General features: G+C 44.6%; 1 protein-coding gene across 4 annotated transcripts in view; it reads left to right on the top strand.

Annotated features, from left to right (window-relative positions):
- Positions 1 to 1022: 1022 nt before the first annotated feature.
- The window catches only part of epha7 (eph receptor A7), a 63809-nt gene continuing 42781 nt past the window's right edge, over positions 1023 to 22050 (top strand). For all 4 annotated transcript variants that reach the window (XM_053844217.1, XM_053844219.1, XM_053844218.1 and 1 more), the window contains exons 1-4: positions 1023 to 1214; positions 2006 to 2070; positions 2357 to 3026; positions 17514 to 17669. In XM_053844217.1, coding sequence (XP_053700192.1) covers positions 1121 to 1214; positions 2006 to 2070; positions 2357 to 3026; positions 17514 to 17669 — 985 coding nt within the window. In that variant the 5' untranslated portion in view covers positions 1023 to 1120. The remainder of the gene's footprint in view (positions 1215 to 2005; positions 2071 to 2356; positions 3027 to 17513; positions 17670 to 22050) is intronic.

Raw genomic sequence — 22050 nt, forward strand, 5'->3', positions numbered from 1 at the left:
TTCAAGGCAACAGAAATAATGGGCTCTTTTTTTGTAAACATGGTTGCTGTGAAGGTTTTTATGGTGGCCAGTTTGAGGGGTCAAGTTGCTGCTTGCTGCTGTTTTCCCTGGTGCCCACAGGGGGCACCACCCACCCCTGACTTTGAATTTAAAGAATACATGACACCTCCTCCCAAACCGAATGAGTGTCAGCCCTTGTTGTGTGATATATATATATATATATATATATATATATATATATATATATATATATATATATATATATATATATTTAAGACATGCAGGAGCATGTAAAATATTTGCCAGGCAGAGAAACATATTGCCCAACTCATAACTGAAAAGGTGGACATCTTGGATCACAGTGGTTTAGAGAAGTCAATAAGGTCACAGCTTTCTTCTCAACATGACGATTTTTTTTTGCCGATACTTAAATACTGAATATATTCCCTCAGCAGAAATTAAAGCAGCGTATCAAGTGAATATATCTAAAGTCAGATGTAAACCCTTTAAATTATTCCAAACACTTTGAGACTTCATGCTATTATTTATTACATTTTCTCAAAATGACTGTTATTTATATCCTCTTCAGTGAGCATAATAATTATGCCGTTAAAATACCAAGGGAAGTCAAAGCCAAATAATATCTCCAAATGAAAATGAGCATAAGGTCCAAAAACCTCCAGATTCCAAAATATATATGTTTTTTATTGCAATTCTGAGCGTTTCAAGACTATATTTCCTCATCAGATTTCTGTAAAGCCAGTTTTATTTTAAATTTATTATGCTGGGTTTTGCCACGGCATTAAAATTAAATCATCAGACGCTATAAAGTAACAATTTTTGCTGAAGTATCATTCATATATTAATGTATTGCTGTCACAACAATCCCTCACCCCCCCCTTCCGTGACGTGTATTTTGGCGCCCATTGATTGGCCCGTCGCTCTGCCCGTCTGCCTGACTGACGTCCCCTTCGCCGAGCTCCCGCCCCCCGATAGCAGGCTGTATTTGAGAGCAGCCAGCGGATGGTTGAACATAGAGCCGCGTAACTGCCGTCAATGGGAAGCGAGCGAGTCGCTGGCACTGCGAGATTCGCCCTAGATCCTTGTCTGTGGCTGCACCATGCTCTCCAGGTCCTTCCCCAACATCTGGATTACATTTTGCCTCTATTTCCCTTTCTTATTACAAAGCGGAGACGCACAAAACGCGAAGGAAGGTAAGTTCTTTGAGAAGTTTTGGGAGCCTTGTATCATCCGCCAGCAGTGCGGGAGGGAAAAACGGGTCTTAAGTTTATGAATTCAGCTGCTCTTATGTAAATCCATACAGCTCTTATCGTTACGAGTCCAGTTCAGAATGACTGGTACCTGTCGGCTCGGATGAGGCCAGTGTTTGTTTGTGTTCCGAGTCCACTGGGGACCAGCTGACACCGAGTTCCAAACTACTCCAGTCGACGTGACCGGGCTCCGAACTGCGGTGTCACCGGCAGACTCGCAGTCCCGGATCGGGTGTCGGGGCTCCGTTTGTGTGAATCATGAGTGATAATTCTTGTCCCTCCATCTTTTTCAAACCAAGATACGAAATTCAAGCTGTAAAACGCGGACATCACCGGGTGCTAATGACGCTGGTTCCAATGCGTAAAATGTAAACAGACGGCTGATAAAACTGAGCACGTCGATCAGGAGCGGAGCAGTTTCACGGCAGTGCGTCCTGGCACCGGTCCTGTTCGCCGTCTGAGCGCATTAAATCCAATTACTACTTCTTCATTCTCGTAAAAGCCGCCACTTCTTCTGAGCGGAACACGCGGCTGACGAGGTCCATTTTGGAGCTGCCCGGTTCTCCTGATTTGAAGTGCAAATAAGAAGTTTTAAACGAACCGAGCCGATCCAAGAGTCTTCCCTGCAGATAGAAATGAGGTCAACGTCGGGATATAGACGTGAGGCCTGTCTGTTTAAAACAGCAGATGCTCCTGTGAGATTTAACCACCTGCCTCTGGTTTCCTGTCACTAGTTATTCTCTTGGACTCCAAGGCACAGCAGACAGAGCTGGAGTGGATCTCCTATCCTCCCAATGGGGTAAGTCTGCTCCCTCCCTGCCCGTCACATTCCCTTTACATATTTTCACAGCTCTCTCCGCATGCCCTACATCTGTGCCTGGAATATTAAAGATGCCATTGTTTGCTTGGAATCTTAAAGACACGGGAGGTCGATTCCGACTGAGTAAAATGTTTTCAACAAGAGGCTTCCATGGGATCTTTTATTAGCTTGGGTTCGATTCTCCAGATCAAAGCCTTACATTTTCAGAATAGCCGGAATACTTGCTGAAATAGCTGCGGTTCTAACTCCAATACTTGTCTTTCAGTGGGAAGAGATCAGTGGCCTGGATGAGAACTACATCCCCATCCGCACGTACCAGGTTTGCCAAGTCATGGAGCCCAATCAAAACAACTGGCTACGGACTAACTGGATAGAGAAGGGCGATGCTCAGCGGATTTTTGTGGAATTGAAGTTCACTTTGAGGGATTGTAACAGTCTCCCCGGCGTGGTGGGAACGTGCAAGGAGACGTTCAACTTGTACTACCAGGAAACAGATTCAGAAATGGGCAGGAGCCTGCGGGAGAACCAGTATGTGAAAATCGACACGATCGCAGCGGACGAAAGCTTCACCCAGGGCGACCTGGGCGAGAGGAAGATGAAGCTGAACACAGAGGTGCGGATCATCGGTCCACTGTCCAGGCGGGGCTTCTACCTGGCCTTTCAGGACGTAGGGGCCTGCATCGCTCTGGTCTCGGTCAAAGTCTACTACAAGAAATGCTGGTCTATCATCGAGAACCTGGCCACCTTTCCGGACACGGTGACCGGATCGGAGTTCTCCTCGCTGGTGGAGGTGGAGGGCATATGTGTGAGTGACGCCGAGGAAGAGATGGACAACTCGCCCAAGATGCACTGCAGCGCTGAAGGGGAATGGCTGGTGCCTATTGGGAAATGTATATGCAAAGCAGGATTCCATCAGAAAGGAGACACATGCGAACGTGAGTACTTTTCATTTTTTGGGATTTATCTCTGAGCTGTTTCTTCTTTAGGAAATACAGGGTGTCCATAAAGTGTCTGTAGTATTAACACATTCATCATAAAACTAAATTACAAGGCAATTTAATTTGTCGAAGTAATAACTACTTTATTACATTGTAATTACCTGAATTTTCTTTATGGTTGCAGATGTGAAAGCTTAGGTACAAAAAGCATTCGGCAATACGTCGCGATACTTTGACTTCCGATCACTTTTAGCAGAAATAAGAATTCATATTTTTGTGGAGTCCTAAGTAAAATATGTATTTGTCAATAAGGTCTTGTCTTATTAGTGGGATTGAATGACTCACCTTTTTTTCCAAAATAAACTGCAATGTTATAAGTAGCCTACATAAGGACCCAGAATATATTTTTTTTCAGTGAGAGCTGCATTCAATTTTCAGTACGTAAGAATTTATTTTTATTTATTTATTAATTTTATTTATTTACATTTTTTAATGCATTATTATTATTATTTAACCTTAGCCTTTAAGTTCATACGCTTTATGTTTTTGAATGAAGTGCATGTGTGTAGTAGTACTTCATTATTTGAATAGAAAATAGAGATAAAATGCAAAACACTTTTCAAAGAAATAGTTATGACTTTAGTTATTTTTTTTATAATATTGTGTTTATTTGAGTGTAGAGTATAGCAATATTTCTCCATATTATGATGTGATGTATTGTGATATTATCACATCATGACTCAAGTATCATGATGCGTATCGTTTCGTGACATTTCTCAACCAATACAACAAATGTGTTTAATGTCGCATAGCAATTGCCTTTTTAATCCAGTTTTCAAAGGTTAGGAAACATTGTTGACACTCTATAGTTAATGCAAGGCTTCCTCTGGTTCTTTGTGTCTTAATGAATTACTCCCTGCTCTTAATTTATCGTCGTGGTGCTGTTGACACTGGGATGAAATACTAACTGGAGCCCAAACACCGCTCTCTGGGTTGCGGGCAGTCGTCCAAGACAGTCGCTCGCTGAACACACAGGTTTGGAACGGCAGAGGCTCCGTTCCTCTGCCCTGACCAACTGTCTGCGACGCAGAAGGAAAACAAATAGCTGATGTTCTCCAGCTCCTCAGGATTCACATGGAACCCAAAGAGGAAACTATTTCACAACCACCGCTGTGCGCAACAATTCTGCCTCTGCTTCTCTAAATGGCTGGGATTATTGCCTAGAAAGATAAAAATCACAGTGGATTAACTGGGGTGACTTAGGTCATGGAACTTAAGTGGCCTCTGTTTTTTTTTTTTTTTGGCAAAGTGGGCACAGTCAATTTAAGCAGCTTATGTGGAGCGGCCTCCGTAATAATTGAGTGGAATGTGTCTGAGAACAAACCATTGTCCCTGACAAACACTTTTCTGTAGCACTGTCATCCAGAAGGCGCCCCGCTGAGGGCCGCGTGGTAATGAACTAAATGAAGCCGCGCAATTTAGAACATGTCCCGCCTCAGGTTGTCGCTAATGTGGGCCGCCTTCTTTATTGTTCTTGTTGTTTTAATATGCAGAGGCCCACTCGTTCCCTGAGGTGGAGAAGAAGCTTGTGATTTATTTCTGCAGGGACACAGTCTCACTGGCTTGTTGGAGTAATTTTAGCAAGCAGGAGAACAACAAAAAGCATGGGTCGTCTGATGTATCATGAAAACAAATACCTGTAGATGCGACGTCGATGAAGAGGGATCCCTAGTGTGACTGGGATCAAAGCCTGGACAACTTTATGAGCTTCCTCTCCACTGAGGCGTGGAATGCTTTGTATTAAGCAGTAGTTCATCTGAATAACGTCAGGATCGCAGTGCACGATCAGCACTCCTGCCATTGACGTTAAATTGTCCGTTCAGTGGTTTCCTGGTGAACAATCGGAAAGCTATTCAAAGTATTTCTTTCAGCTGAACGGCAGAGTCCGAGCAGCTGTGACCGTTACAAATGTTCAGTCTCTGCTCATAGATTCTGGCCAGGCACGTCTTAATTCCAGCAGAATCTTTGAGCTGAAGGGATTTTCTCATGGTGACTCGCTTCGTGATCCAGTTCAAAGCTGCAAAACGTGTTTTAGACATGCACACTGTACTTGTTTAAAGCCCCTTAAGGGGTCTCGAACAACTCCTTCGGACTCACATTAGCTCTGTTTGTGTTTCTGCTTTTTAAAGTGCTACAACTGCTATTCAGAGCATCTCTGAACTAGACCAAAACCTGTCAAGGTACTTTCTAGTGAGTTGGCCCGGCTCTGCAGTGAAGATAAACCAATATCTTTGGTTACAAAGGGCTCCAGTTTGAGGATAAGAGACCAGACTGGTGTGGAAAGAAGCAGCTGCTTATATGATAATTGCATATTACTCATGAAGAAAAGACCGGGTCGTCACTAGTGATGGCTCGATACCACTTTTTCACGTCTCATACCGATACTGCAGCCTCAAGGATTGGTCCGATACCTTCTACTTGTCAATCAAAAATGTTTATGGATGTGAACTGCGTAATACTGACACCTAAAACACACAACTACTTTGGGTTTATTGTATAAAGACAAGCTTTAAACGTCATAAATTAAAATAATGTAACAAACCGCTAGGCTGAACACGCATGTTTGACGCAGCCGTCTGAAATAAAAAAGACATTGTTGTATTATCTTTGGTTTTATGGATCGGATTGGGAAGGCTCTTGACAAAGATGCTCTGTTTATTTTCCAATCTTAAGGGGACTTGTCATCATATTTTCGTGGCTGGAGCTAGTTAGCGTCAGTCTTCATCCTTAATAGAAGAGAACAGGTTTGCGATGTACGCGAGCTAAAGGCTGCTAGCCACGGCTAACAGCTAATGACAAAACAACCAACATTCATCTGTGTATGTATTTGGTTGAGCCACGTAAGCGAGCTAAAGGCTGCTAGCAGCAGCTAATGGCTACTAACAAAACGAGCACCATTCATTTGGGTATTTTACTTTGTATCTGTTGAGTCTATGGAGTACTTCACTGTGTACAATACAGTCTCAAAATGCTTGTTCTTTTTCTTTAATCACACTGCAGTGTATACAGCGCATGTTTACAGAGACTTGGCGTGGATACCAACATGATACTCGGGAAAACAAATAGATATAAAATTTAAGAGCCTTGGCTGTGAGATGAGCACATAAATGACATTTTCCATTCAAAAACGCATCAGGGAAACATCCCCGCCCTCTGAAGTGCAATGCAGTGCTGCCGTCTGTTGTTTGGAAAAAGTGAACATTAAAAAACGCTATCGAGTGAAACACTGCTCCTCCACGAGTCATAAAAAAAGAAATGAACTAGCAGATATCGCAAGTCATGATGATGCATGTATTATTATAAGCATTCTCACTTAAAAATCCATTATTACTGCAATCTAAAATCGTAAAAATAAAGTTAGTAGGGAAGAATACTGGGGTGTCAAACTCAAGGCCTGGGGGCCAAATCCGGCCCACCAAGTGAAAATCAAACTCCAAATGAGGTGATACTACCAATACTAAGTTCAAGTGTTGTCAAGTATTGTGTTGGTGAACGTAAATAATGAATCGGTAACTAACTAAACTTTAACATTCAACTTCAAAAGCTACAACAGGCACTGCTTAAACTACTTTTTCCACTCTAGAATGCTGTTTTTTTTTAGTTAAGTAATTTCTTGTTCGACTGTCATGTGTCAAACTTTTTTTAATCTTTGCCATTGCCTGACTCCGGTTCATCTGACACATTGGAAGTGTAAGACAGGGCTTCAGGACTCGGGGGGTGTGTGGCTGCAGGTGGAGGGAGCGGCGCCCTGTCAGGTCGTGAGATGACCCCTGTGTTGATGGAAATGCCTGCTGCGAGATGTGTCGCGATCCACTCATTCATCACCGTCAGTCAAGAGGGACCCCTTGTCTCTTTTTTCTTTCTTTTTTTTTGGTGCATTACAGCCCCTCCCCTTCCCCGGCCGTCACTTTTTGAGCTCTTTGTGTGGTGATCTGTGCCAGTAAATGTCACTCGTCTTTTCTGCTTCCCTCTCTGGCTCCTCCGCGGCTTCACTTAGCCCATGCTGATGTGGGAACGCCGTCCGTTCATTTACTGTTCATCTCAGGCGACTGGTCGAAGTTGCGCTGTCACAACTGACTGTCTCTGTGGGCTGCACATTAGCACCTTTGTTTAGCGCCGTCGCTCGTATGTGCCGAATGATCGGATTGTCGTGTCAGAGCGACCTTTGCCTCGGAGATGACCACACTTGGTTACATTTTTAACTGGGGCAGATTGAAGTGTTTCACTCATGAGGGCAACTTAAGAACAGCCCAGGACAAATATCAATAAAAAAAACCCCAAGACATTTAAACTGTGTTTTTTTGTCAGAAGAAACAACCTTTAAATCTGTCACTATAACTGTTATTGATCTATCTCATCTATTGATAATCGATGACCAATGACCAATTATAATTCATGTTTAGCAGCGGCCCCAGCGTCCGGAGCACCGCAGCATCCTGTAGACGTGGTGTCATCCATCTCAGCTGTCAGGGAGTTGGACAGAAGTTAGTTTGAGAATGATTGATGACTGAGCCCCAAGAGAAGGGAGATGAAGAGGGGGACTCCAGTCGCGGTCTGACCACAGCAGCACACATGTATACAGCCCACCCGGCTGCCCACACCACTTAGCATTTCAAATGAAGCCAAGTCGCAACAGGAGTTGTTGAAATGTGTTGATTGATCAGCTACAGTTTGATCCACTACTGAATTATGCAAATGAGCGGCGTCTTCTGGAAGCCGCAGGAGAGCCGAACAGACCTGAATCATTGAGGTTTGAAACAAAGCCCTGATGGATGGCCACTTCCTGTGAATGGTTCCTCCACAGCCTCAGGCTTTCCCTTCGTCATGTCTGGAACAGAGAGTCAGTGGCTGTCACACTTGTTCCTCATCCGTCTTGGTTATTGATCATGTGTAGGACAGCGGGGCAGTTCTGACCTGGGGACGCTGTTTGTGTCAGGAGCAATGGAAGAGCAAGTGCAGTGTTAAGTTTTCACTGGCAGACAGGGGTTTGCTTTTCCCCAACGTCAATACAAAAGAGCCTTGTTGTATTGCATTTCCCTTTCTTTTTGTGGCTGAAAAACATGTTTACATTTTCACAATAGTGTTGTTTGGATTAACAAAAGGGAGTTTAACTGCGGTCTTGTGTTATTATACCTCATTCAAGAATATATGTGATGCTTGTTTAAAGCAATTTATGTGTCTTATTACACAGTGATAGGAGTCAAGGAAAACCTGAGGAAAATTCTTATCTGTGTTATAAAGTATTATTCAATGTAATTACACTGTAATTACATTGTTAGTTAGTTAGTTACACAGTTATTTTTGGCAGCTCCACATAGCGGGGATCCCTCTTTTGGGGGGTATATTCTGACATTTCTGTCACCTCTTTTTAATCTTTACATTCATAAACATGTCTGATGTCACTGTCATAGCGCATATGTAACACCATGGTAATATTGTTTCTTAGGCACCCAAGAATGCAGGAAATAGTATTTCAGAGGGAAACAAATCTCCTTTACAAAGTACACACTGTGTGGCTTGGTGCCTCAGCTCCAAATAACTCACACAATTTAAACCCAAAATAAAGCTGACAGAACACAGTCTGCACATTTTGATGAGGTCACATTAGGACATACTAGACTACCATTTCCTCTTCGCACCCTTGGAATATTCACCCTTTTGATTCCCTTCAGTGTCTGAGGATTACTGCTTCCATTCAAGGCTCCTCCATTATGGTGGTTTTCTTATGAAGGGCAGCAGAGAGCTTCCATTCAGTACGCATGGACGTTTTTAAGAAACAGCTGAAAATGGAGTCAGTGTTTGAGTTTGCTGGTTAGTTTTTTTACTCTGATCCAACTTCGTCTTTCACAGGCTTTTTTTTTCACTGCTTTATTTTGCCTGATCATAAGGAGGTTTTCTTAGGTGCACTTACATGGAGCGACACAAAGAAACCGGGATATTAAAGTTGTTTATTTAATGCAGACCACTCAGACTTTGCCTCCGGAGCGACGGAGAAAGTGTTTCTGCAAGGACGGTGTGCTTGAGTCAGTGCCAGGAGGCTGTTTGTGCCAGACTGTGCTGTCAACACATCAAATTAGACACGTACGAATCTAAGACGCAGCGTCTTATATTCAGAGGCCTCGGTGGGCGTGTCTGTGAGTTCACATGTTTGATGACAGAAGCAGAGGAGAGCGTGGCTCTGGTGATGCTCCAGGTCTGGTCTGGACATTTGCTCTGTTTGTTTTGCTCTTTTTGTTCTCTGGTGGCAGCATAGACAAACACAAGTACAGCTGTCGGTTCAAATCCCGCTATCTATATTTTCTTGTTTTCTTGTTTGAGTTCCATTCCCACCGTGTTTATGTTTTGTCTTAGTTGTACTCTTTTTGTGTGGATATTTATTCCGCTCATTGGTTCATGTTTGACCACTATTTTCTGTCACTTTTTAAGACATCCCTCTCTGAATGTATCAAGCCAGTGGAACAATGCTGAAGGACAGATGTTTAAGCTTTGAGAAAGACTGAACCCGTCCTGGTTCTGGAACTTGACCTGTTGTTCTCAGTTATGTGAAAACTTTTTTCCTCGTTTTTGTGATGCAAACTAAGCTTCCCTGAAGCTGGACTTCACCAAGAAGGCTGGCGACCTTTGTGACTTTGTGTCAGATAATGTTATTTCCAGAGTGATTCAGGGTGAGTTCAGGCTGCAGGTCAGGGAATATTAACTTCATTCACGTGTGGCTGCAGACCAGCGTCAATGCAAGATGAAGGCCTGATACTGGTGTTTAGCAACGTGGGGCTGACAGGACACTGTCAAGAAGAAGATGGATGACTGTAGCAGTTGACCTCTGATCCCTAGCAGAGTCACCTCTCCTCCCCCTCCCTTTGTATGACAAAGCTCCCAGCCCTCATATCCACTTGCACTAACAGGTGGAGACGTCTCCTCAGTTCTCTGCCTTCAAGACTGGGCACTTTCTCCCCACAGAAAGTGGGACAGATGTCTTTTTGATAGCTGCTGACGAGTCAAAGTCAAACAGGCTGACAGCGAGTCAGAAGACAATGTGACTGGTGTTCAGAGGGCAGCGGGTGGAGCGTGATATGTGAGCAGGCTGGGGGGTCTCTCCCTACCTGTGGAGTCAGCAGCTCTGAAAGGGAAATCAATACTTTGTTATGTAACTTTTCACTTTTCACATCAAGATCCAGAGCAGAGCAGGCAGAAGTTAAATCGGGTAAAATGAAGCTACTCGAGCAGAAAGCTGCTGCAGAGTGAATCAGCCCTCTCCAGAGGCGAACAGAAGTCATTTTTATTGCACTGTATAGCTGGCGTTTTTGATGTATTCTAGTCACATACGTTTGTCTCAGATTCATACTTTTTTGACCGCTGTTTCATCCGACTATACTGATGCATTTGAGAGGTTGTCTTCTGCGCAGAACTTGAAATTTATAATTTAAATGTACATTTTTATTTTATCGAAAGAGTCACTTTCCTCCCACTTTCCCCTCACAATATTTTATTAGTTTTTCTCTGTTTGTGAAGGGGTTGCTTTCCTCCCGGTAACACCGTGTAAAAGCACAAGTGTATTTTGTACGTGTCTTCTAGTGTGAAGTTACTTTTGGTCCACTTTCCAACAAATCTAATTAAGACTTGTAGCCCTGGCCAGCCGTCTGCCTGGGAGAGAAATTCTCTCAGTCACTGAAATCCATTTGAGAAAAAGCCACACTCACTTAGAGCAGGCAGACGTCTCCAGCAGCTCTCAGACCGAAGCGTCGGACAATGGACACGGTCAGGGACAGCCATTTTTAAATGTCTGATGGCCTTTTTCATGTGTTTAAAATGCACAGCTTCACTCCTTAATAGGGAAGTATCTTAAAAAATGTCCTTTTTTTTTGACTGACTGCTTGCCAAGGGCTGCGCCAAGGAGGAGCAGGGTAGTTTCCCCTGACCTGGACCATGTGGTTAAGCTGTGAGTCAGCTAAAGCGCGGTGCACATTAGTGTCGGTTGACATAAGCAGACCTTCCTTTCTCCACCATTTAGCTAACTTTGGTCAGCAGACCTTTTTTTTCCCTATCCGTTCTCTGAAGAGCAGAAAGTGTTTATGAATATTTCATTCTGGATTTGGTGTCAAGGTCAGTTGAGTCTGGAGCCAGTGGGCACACTTTACATGATTAGCATTATTGCTTGTGTGAGTCGATACTTTATCCATAATTGAAGTGTTGGGGTCAAACTGACCAAACCAGGGTTCTGTTTTTGTGGACGTTCATCTGAACGTTCTCCACCTGGCGCCATGTGTTTTGGGGACGCTTTGAAAAGCTGCTCTGCTGTGTTGTTGTCTTGGCTGCTGTTTCAAATGGTGTCAACAGGTTTTGCTCTGCGTACCTGCTTGCTCAATAGCTACCTTTAAACTCTGCGTCACTTAGGTATAAATAAGTTCGCAGGCGTTTATACTGCTTTTCCCACTAAAAGTTAATTAGTGACTGGCTTTGATCTGGAGCGTAGAAGCGATCAGCCACTTCCTGCAGGCCCTCTGCGCACCGAGGGCAAAGCCGCGTGCCCTCCAACACTGAGTTCGGGAATGCTTATCTGCTCTTTGTTTATCGCCGAAAGCTACTTATCTCGGGCTGAGAAACAGGTAGCTTGCATGAATGGGCTGCTTGTCTGGATGTGAGTAGCAGCCGCCGCACCGCGCTGATCCCACAGTCGGCACCCCCCTCACCCCCCCCTGCACCCTCCCAATCATTAACTCTTTCAGCCGTCAGTTGCGGATCTACTTCACGGTTTATCGACGGCGTGAGAGACGTGTGGAGGACAGAAGAGAAGATCAGATGGTGATTAGCTCAGCCACGCGTGTGCTAATTTGTTCTAGCACATGGGTGAACTGGCCGCTGCCTCAAGTGAGCTGTCCAAACCGATCTTCTCCGGACTTGTTCTCCTCAAGAAACTCAAGTAACACAAGGAGGAACTGCTGTGTTACCTCCTCCATAAAGATCCATGAAGCAAAAGTCGCCAAGCTCGTAAGGGGCAGCGCACAATTCAAATTCAATAAGAGACACTCAAAGGCCCTCAGCATTAGCAATAAGCTGCTATTGACTGCATAGTTCCAGCGTGTGGTCATGGTTCCTGAGAGAAATAAAGCTGGAGTTGGATTTTTAAATAGCATTTCATGCTTGTCTGAACACACTGCTAGACACGGACTCGTCTGAGGTGGCTGATGGAGGGTGTTTATGGCTCTTTTAGCATTTTAATGTGATATGCGACGAGACGCTGTCCTTGTTTCTCTCCTGTGTGCAAACAGCAGCTAATTTTATTCATTCATCGTCTACTGCTTATCCCGAACCTGAGAGAGTGGCGGGGTGCGGAAGCTGATAGTCGCCGACTTTGAGCTCACCTTGAAGTTGCTGATAGACAATTATAGGACACAGTCTCAATAGTCGACTCACTTCCAAGGTGCATGAAGAAGGCTGTTTGTGTTCCTGTCTCTCAGCTCTGGTTCCTTTTATTGGACTTGTTACTAAAATACTAAAAAATACTCTGAGTCTGCATGTGTAGTGCCATGTTCTCCTTTGAGTCTTGTGCTATTTTCTGGGATTCTGTAGTCCAAAAAAATGAAGTGAATTAAAGGGATGAATGCATGAATAAGGAGGTCGGACCTTCACTTATTGTTGCCTTTTCCCCGACATCTCGGAAGCATGTCCCCATTAACCTGGTAACTCATTCCATTTCTGTAGACGTGGACATAGTGTGAGTCTGTTAAGTCTGTTTTGCGTATGTGGAATTTTATGTTTCATGTATTATTTTATTTTCCAATGTCTCCGGTTTTTCAGTTTATTGCGTCCCCATGTCTCCCAGATGCGCCTCTCGCTAAATATCCTGTCAAGATGGGGTACCAAATTCATCGGGCCGTGAGTTTGACGCATGCTGCAGAGCATATTGAAACAATGGCAGTGGCCGACAATACTCGGCCTCTTGTCCTTGATCAAACACTGCAGTTCCACTGTGGAATCCATTTCCGTCATACTGTGGTCTGTCCCTCAGCGACTGTCTGGAAGAAGCAGAAAGACGCTCCACATTGATTAATATTTTTCATCCTCTCTGAAATAAGAAAATAAACTGTTTTCCTTATCGTGCGTTGACCCACTCCACCTGGCATTCATCATCAGTCGGGCCTACATGCCGGTGCCGCCGCCCCCTCTCCTCCCTCTGTCTCTTTTATCACTCTAATGTGCTGCTATCTCTTGACATGCTCGCTCTGTGTCCCGGCGCCACCGCCAGGCTGCCTTCCAGGAGCATTCTTGCCATATCCATCGCGACACTCCGGCAGATCCATCACATAATCAAGGTGGACGGGATGGAGAAAAGAGGGGGCCGGAAGCTGACACGATCCGTCAACAGCAGCTGAGCAGAGATCTGAGGATTTCACGTTAACATTAAGTGATGATGGCTAGGATAGCAATGCCAAGAGCAAGTGTCACTGCATCAGACAGATGTGAAAACGTCTTAGTATTCAGCGGAGTGTACACGGCCTCCCTTAGCCGTGGCGTCACCACTGTGCGCCAGAGTAACTGAATATGTCAAGGAATGTTAAGAAGCTCAACTCTGAGGGAAAAGAAACGCAACCACAGCAGCGGCTTGTGCTGTGTGCATTATACCAGAAGCTGACTTGGGGCCTTGACACTAGCCGAGTGTCTCAATCCAAGCAGGATCTCTCCTTCTTCTTTTGTGAGCTGAAAGGTGCTGAGCGCAGCTTTTCCATTGGCGCATCAGCGAAGGAGTGCTGGAAGAGAAATTACTGATGCTGGTCCCGCTACAGTTGCATTTTCTCTCCGGGCCGACCCGCCTGTCAAACAAGGATTCCTCGCGTGGAGAATCAGTCGGCTTTTGTGTTTGCGGCCGAGCTTCTCTGTTTAGTCCGTGTCAACAAACTTGGGCCATTATCCAGCGCTTATCTGGGCTTCAAGAACGCAGAATCGAACACGGCAATCCTTCCTCTTTGTCCTGCCTGTGTGTACCTAATGCAAATCCCCCCCCCCTTTAAACCTGACACTGGCGTCACTCAATTTGTCACAGAGGTCGACACAAGTGGGCGTCGTTTCTGGCTAATTGCTTCATAGATGTCTCCATTTAAGGGGAAAGTGTTGCTGCAGGGGAAGATCCCAAAGAACCGCACGCTCACGGTCCGCCCATCTTGCTTTAAGAGTGTCATTCAGCATCTGGCACCGGGACCAGTGCGAGCGAGCGAGCCGCCGGGAAAAGAATGCTGTTGTGTTTGTACTTGTCACTCAGCGCTCTGGCGGTGGCGGAGAGAGCTGCACACACACTTGTTTGCACGTCTTGCTGTTTTTTGAGGCCTCATTTGCCGCCTTGTTGCTTCTGCAAACACTTCTGGATGCCAAAGTCGGTCGAACATGCTGATAAACATATCGTCTGTCGCTGGTTAAATTAAGGAAAACATTGGGATTCGCACACAGTCTGGACTGGATGAGGAGCCCAGGCTGTTTTGGGAAATGGCAGTTATGATATGTGGGAAGGGATGTATGACCTCAGAGCTGCTATATTTAAGGCCATCATGGAGACCTGCGTATGTTGTGTCATATGGTTCACTAGGGCCGGGCATGTGTGGGAATTCCAGTGTGTTATTCGATCCGTAAGTCAACATAACACGACACATCAGGCCAGGAACAGGATTCATTGCAACTCGACGCTATTCACGACAGTACATTCACCAAAATAGGGCTCCAACTAACCAATATTTTGATAGTCTCAACTACTCGTGATGTGGTTATGAGGCTTCATGAAACAGTGTCCTCATTTACAGAGATCAGTAGGGGGCGCTCTTAGTTTAAAAAGGATGTGAAGTTTCGTAAACATGTGTCTTTAAAGACACGGATTTTTAGAGTGAATAGCGCCATCTAGTGGGCTTTGAGAACTTTGTTTCATGAAGACCATCACTACCGGCTACTTTGACAATTAGCATATGTGTGGTGTTAAATTTTGATTTGAAACTTTGCATATCAAACATTATTGTTCAAACTGTGGTCTGGAAGGAATATGTCCTTTGTGAAATGGTCCCGTTCTAGTCACTGGGCTTCGTATGTCCATTGGAAATTAAACTACGGCTCAGGTGGTGACAACTGTGATGTCGATCGATATTTATATATATTTAATAATTGACTGTACTCGACTAGTCGTTTCAGCCCGACAAAAGCGACTTATCAAGTCGGTGAAAAAGGTACCATTCTGACAGACTGTCAGTATAGGAGCGACATGATTGGGTCGCAGCTGTGTTTCTAGCAGAGCGTTTCATTCATCAAACAACAAGGGTCCAGCTACAGGTAGCATTTCTGTCAGGAGACAAACACGGCCACTGGTGGATTTCTGTAGCAATAACTATTTGCAAGTAGTTTTGCAAGGCATACTTGCCATTTCCCCTTCTGGTATGTTCACCAAGGAAAACAAAGTGGCCATTCCATTAGCGTTTGTGCTGGTCTGTAGACTTAAACCTGGACCCTGAGATGGCAACAATCTACTCTGTCTTTGGTTTTTAAGGCACCAAAGGGGCCACAGTTCTACCTCTCTAATTCCCCATCTTTAGACCCGCCCCCCCAGCAGATTTACACCGCTGTAAATGTTTACAAGAACACTTGAGTTCAAGGGAGCCATTCTTTTGTTGGTGGAGTTATGACTATAATCTTTGAAATTACCAGTTATATAACCAGACAGAAATAACCGATGAAAATGTCATTCAATTCTAAAGAGACCCTGCTAGAGAGCTGGTCACTGTGGGACAGATATTCCTCCTCTTCACATGAGCCTACCACTAGATGGGCTTTCACAAACCCCAAGTCAAACAGACACGCTGGTTTGTCTGAATGTTGGAGCAGCAGGGCAAGGAGGGAGGGAGGCTTGAGCACCAATCTTTTTCCCGCCGGGTCTTCACAGCAGTTTGGAGGCTGCGGCCCAGACAGGTGTTAGCCTTTGAAACTACTGTACACACTTGTAATTGTTTGAGCGGATAACCATTAACACCTGCGGACTCTTTAGGCCATGATAGATGTGTCTCGGATCCTTTTGGCTTGGGTGTGAGCACTTATGCTAACATTTGTAAAGTAATGCAGGGGAGCGCGCAAAGGGGTACCCCCTGGTTTTACCTCTGCATCATCCTTAAATTGGTTTATTGATATATAGATGTGGAACAAGAAAGGTTTTGTCTGAATTCTATCGTGTTGCAGATGCACTGTCACCATTAAAGGGTGTTTGCATCACTGTGCCAATATGTAGTCCCCCGAACCATGTTGTGGTGAGCAGTGCGTCTCCTCGGCAGGAAGACACTCCCCTTACTTACTGGAGGATTAAACAAGTGTCAAGTAGCAAGCCGATTGTGTACAAGATGAGATTGTCATGGCTGAGCCTGCACTCCATGACACTCGAGGCGCTCGCTGTATCGAATCGTGGCCCGGGCGAGGTGCGAGCAAAGTGATTTGTTCTGTCATGCCGCTCGTCTGATGAACACTCACGTGTTCCAGTCCCAGAGATGATGTTTGCTGTAGGCTGATATTACCCCGAGACTTCATCTGCTGCTTAATGAGATCATCAGTTCATGGTTCGCATGCTTAAACAGGCTCTTTCAAATTACCCAGGTCGCGAGCAACCTCATGAAGGACCCGAGAGAGAAGTGGAAGACGAAGGGAAAAAGAACTAAGACAAAAACAATATCGGGGGAAAATCCGACCATAGCTTTCCGGCCATGAGCCGGTCTTGAAGAAACTATAAATTTTACATTGAACTGTTGGATGTTTACACTGACTCACTCACTGAAGAAGAGGGCTGTTCAGAAGTCCTGACTGTAATGTTGTGGAACTGCACATCATCCACTCGAGTCCTCTCTGGGAGAACCCATTAATAATAATAATAGAAAGGCAGGCAAAACAGTGCATAGCTGCTGATTTTCCCCTATATTATTGCCCCATGTGTATTGATACAATAATCCTAGTCTGGACAGCAGATGCCAGTGGTTTCCCTAAAACTCCTAAAACAGGTCTGAGCTCATATGTTAGCAGTGCAGTACAAAACTAGTGTTGGCGATGTTGCGTGTGTCTTCTTTTGACTATTGTTAATAATAATAATGTAGACTGTCAGACAGCACATTAGGAATCAATGGAAATCTATTGGACGTTTGGAAATCCAAATGGACCCTACCAAAATCAAAACACTTGTCAGCTAGGCCACTTCCTACCAGCCCTGAACGTTTTATTGCCTTTTTTTCAAATGATAAACAAACCTAAATCTTGTTTTTATTTGATATTTTTGATCCAGCTTAGTTTGGGTGTCACAGCTGTTTCTTATCCTTAACAATCCACAGTTGTTGTTATTGTCAATTCTTTTGTGTTAAAAGTTAAAATTCTGTGAAGGAAAACTTCCATTCAGTTTCTTCTCGCTCTGCTCTTCCTCCGCAGCGTGCAGCCGTGGCTTCTACAAGTCCTCCTCCCAGGACCTCCAGTGTTCTCGCTGCCCGACCCACAGCTTCAACGACCGCGAGGGTTCTTGGCGCTGTGACTGCGAGGACGGCTACTACCGGGCAGCCTCCGATTCCCCCTCTGTGGCCTGCACCAGTAAGTCTGCCCTGGCGTTGCTAAGTAAACACGACAGCCCAGTGAATTTAAACAGGATCCCTGCTCGCTTCCTGACGTTAACTCCAATCGCCGTTTCTTTACTTCCCAAAGCGTCGTGATGTTTGCGCTCATGCGCGCCTGTTTTCTGTCGGAGATGATTGCTAATGATGTGAGTAGCAATTTCCCCTCTGAAGGAACAACAAGCAGCACATGTGTGCGAGTCTTTCTTGTTTTATTTTCACCGTCTTGGACTGGCTCACACCCCCCCCCCCCCCCCCCAAACCCCCCACCAGGGAATAGCACACCCTGCAGTGCTGGCATTTGTGCTGGGTTTTTATCTACGGATGTAAACAGCAGCAGAAAACTTAATCTCTGCACCTTATCTCCACTTATCCTGCTGATAATGTGCGACCATTTCGGAACATAGCGCTGCATGCGTCTCCCTCCCTCAGATTAAAAACAAAAGAAAGGCACACACGCTTGGGTGGGAAATCAGCATACTCCTTCCTGAATCCTGCGAATGTTCTCTCAGAAAACCCAAACTAGGCCAAAGATGAATCAGTTCTGTCTGTCTTTGTGCGTTTAATGTTGTGTGTGTGCACGCAAGAGCGACAAAGAGGGATTGCCACTTACATATTTATGCAAATGGCAGATTTTCACAGCACGTTTGCTTCCCTATGCATTAATCCCAAGAATCAAAGCGAAGGTTAGATGGATTAGATGCTGTTTGTATTAAAACATGCAAATGTGATATCAAACATAGAATATGTGTTTTTGTAATGCATGAGTTTCATCATCACAGCTATCTGTGCGAAGCAATTTTTCCCATTGCCTCGACGTGTTACAACCGGCAGCAACAAGTGTTCTTTGATAACTGTGAAGACTGATCTAAAATGTGGCGAGGAAATATGAATGACACACTTATGAAGAAAGCCACACTGTTGAAAGTGAATGACCTCCGGCTGGTCCCACTCTTCTGAGATGAACTTGTGGTGAGGAAGTCTGAGCATAGCTACAGAAAAGGGAAGGGAAGCGATGAACTGTAGAGGGATGTTGTGAAGACTGGGTGCACGTGGGAAGCAGCGGGTGCTGAACTGTGCTGCCTGTAAAGGTTAGTGGTGGCAATCTTTTGGGTCTTGGATTCCATTCTGTTATGACTTGGAGTCCTCAGATTTGTTGAACAGTCTGATGTTTTTTTTTTTTTTTTACTTAAGTCTAAGTCCAATTTTGACCCTCTAGCTATGGCCAGGCCAAAAAAACAACGTTAAATGTTTTCTAAAGTTGTTTTGCCACAGAGCGGCCTATGTTGCGAAAAAGATTTTAAGCTAAAATTTAGCCCAGATGCTACATTTTGCATCCACTTTTTGTTGTGGAAAATTAGGACTTTGTCTCTGAATGGCTTCATCTAAAAATGGCAGATGTGAGCGCCGGCTGGAAGCTCCAGTCTTGTGGCTTCTGCACCCCACCCACCATCACTCTGGACTTCTGAAAATGACTGGTAAGAAGAAAGTTGCAGCGTCCTCTGGCTGCTCTTGTCCATCCGGTCACCTTCACCCAGTAATAATTTAGTAATTACCTAGCAAAAATGCCACCCACACAATTCTTATTAATTTCCATTAACCCTGAGGCCACGGCTCCATCACCTCTTTGTTACATGTAGATGTGTCTTAAAATGTCTCACGAATGAGTTTTCCTCCTGGACTGTGCATTTGTTTTGATTTCCAGTTGACGTTAAGTGTGAACTACGAATTCAACCACTAGTGTTGTAAGTGTTGATTTATACTTCCCTTTACAGTTGTTGACCTCCGTCTATGACGTGCCCTTTGTTTTGTCTGACCATGCGTGTGAATCATGAGCTGAAAGAGAAATAAAATTGGTATTTTGTGGTACATTTTATGGGGTGCATTGAAAGTCTTATAGTCAGGGATTTTAATCCGCAGTTTTTCTGACCATAAAAAGTCTGGAATGTGGTGTGAAAGTCTTATTAAAGTACTCAGGAAGCTTTCGATGGAAGCCGAGTGTTGTTTTGGAGCGCACTGTTTCATGATCATGGTTTGACTTCTCTTCTAAGTCGGTGCCGGAATGATGTCCAACACACCTTGTGAGCACAGATTACATGATTACAAGTCGTAGAATCCAGGAAGTTAACTTTGCGAAAACAAACCATGTAGACTGTGCGAAAACTAAAATTTGCTTCGTAAGAAGTGCGATACGATACGATACAAGCTGTAGCCTACAATGGTATAAAACTATGTGAAGTCAAGGTCAGTGTTGCTTTAATATCGTGTACCAAAATAAGTCCTAATAATTCATTGACTTTGACTTTGACTCACTGTTGTAGTGTGAAGTTGTGTGTGTGGATGAGAAGGGCAACTTGACCCAAGTAGCACACTTTGTATAGGCTATATTGAGCTATTGATATCAGCCAGTCAGTTGCATCAGTGAGGGATGGGGTTTAATATCAAAGTTCAGCAGTCAAAATTCAAATTTATTTCACAGTCTGCAACTGAAAAATGTAGCTCATGGAATGCAATGAGCTGACAGGTTGGTGAGTCATCAATCATGCAACAGGTGGTGCTGGTGCAAGCAGTCCAGTAATCTCAGCCCCCCTGATGCCCCTCCCCTTTAAGAATGTGCCACCTCAACAAGTTGATGTCGATCAGATGGTCAGTCCTGCGGAGAGTTGCCCTGTAAGTGATCTGTTACCAGCAGATTTTTAAGTTTCTCTGTCATGAACAGCTTGCAGGGAAAGCAGACCGTTCCGTTTTGGTTTTCTCCCAGGCACGAACCGGTAAACAGACCGATGAGAAACTATTTTTAGACCTCCTCAAAATTACCTCTTTTATTAAATATGAAAGAAAAGGAGTGTTTTAGAATGTCGGGAAACAGATGGGCAGATGGGTGGTTTGGCATCGTACTGAATTCAGGCGAATACCATGACAACCAATCCACTCTTAGTCACATCATTAGGCGCAACAAGAAGGTCACGGGAGAGAACAGTGTTCTTCACCTTTCTGCTTCCATATGCAGGGAGGGGTGGAAGTGTCAATCCTGAGTACAGTTACCGTTAGGAGCAACATTCTTACTCCTGAGTTGACCAAGATTGAGGCAGAAGTTGGCATCTGCGTCGCAATAGAATCATGTTTGGCACATTCAATTCCTATCCCCAGATATTGCTTGGAGTTTTGGTTAAGCTACGGGGTGGCACTCCATCCTTTAGCTGTCGATCCATGACAAGCGGGAAATGATGCTGGTTGGTAGGTCTCATTGATGCTCCCTTCATGCTTCCATGTTTTCTTTACGCTCTTTACGAGTCAGAAGTTCATGGCGACGACAAACTCCAAAACAAACATGGCGACGGTGGACGCAGTAATGATAATGTACCTCTTGCACAAAAGACGAAACGGAGGCAGCGTTGTTGTAGGCGGTGGTTTGTGAGGCCATTAAATATATCTCGACTGGAGGACTGAGAATTATATAGCTAGAAGTAGCAAGTAACATCTAAGTAAAGTCGTCATGAGACCTCACAATTGCTAGCCCCCATATGGCCTATGTGTCAACATGCGGCCAACTTCTGTGGCAACGTTAGACACAAAGGTCTTCCTGAAAGTAGTTTCTGTTTGACACCTTGGAAGTGTGAATGTGTTGTTTTCATTGGTCAGAAGTGGTCACACAAAGATCGAAATATGTAATTTAAGTAAAGAGCACCAGTAGCTTCCAAGATATATCCAGAATATGCGCCCATTATTGGTGCACGCCGCACCAGTTAGTCACTAAGCAATTGTGCTGCAGGTTGTTTACTGGAATTTATCAAGACGGAATCGAAAAGTCATTGATGTAGAAGGTATTTGCTTCAATATCGCAAGATCCAGCCGCTGGAATGAGCTGAGGTATGCGACCTCCTGAGGGCTAAACCTGGAGCCTTGTTATGGCAACAGTGAGTTGGTATTATTATTGTTATTATTTTATTTTTTTGTGGGCTCCGTCAGCAGAGGCCAGGTCGCCAGGTCACAGCACACATTTGTAGTGTGAGGATTACCTCATGGGCAATTTGAATATCTCTCACCCCTGCTGCCCCTGCTGGCACTCAGGTCTCCAATTAGTGCAGCACCAGCTAATAGGCTGTGTGGGGTTAAGGCGTCCCCCAGCGCCCCTCTAAGGCTGATAAGCAGTGGATTTCTGCCCCTTGTGAGCTCAGATTTAACACGTGTGTACTATCCTGCACACAAAACTGCCTTTGAAACTTGACCCAGAAGCATCAGCTGCTATTTAAAGTGGCTACATGCGCCATCATTGTGGCTGTTCCAGAGCAGCCGAGGGGTCTTTCTCCTGCCTGGCTTTACACCCTTCATTCTTCCAAAAGCTTGGCTCAGATTTCTTC

This window comes from Synchiropus splendidus, chromosome 15, assembly GCF_027744825.2.
Source record: "Synchiropus splendidus isolate RoL2022-P1 chromosome 15, RoL_Sspl_1.0, whole genome shotgun sequence".
NCBI classification, from domain to species: Eukaryota; Metazoa; Chordata; class Actinopteri; order Syngnathiformes; family Callionymidae; genus Synchiropus; species Synchiropus splendidus.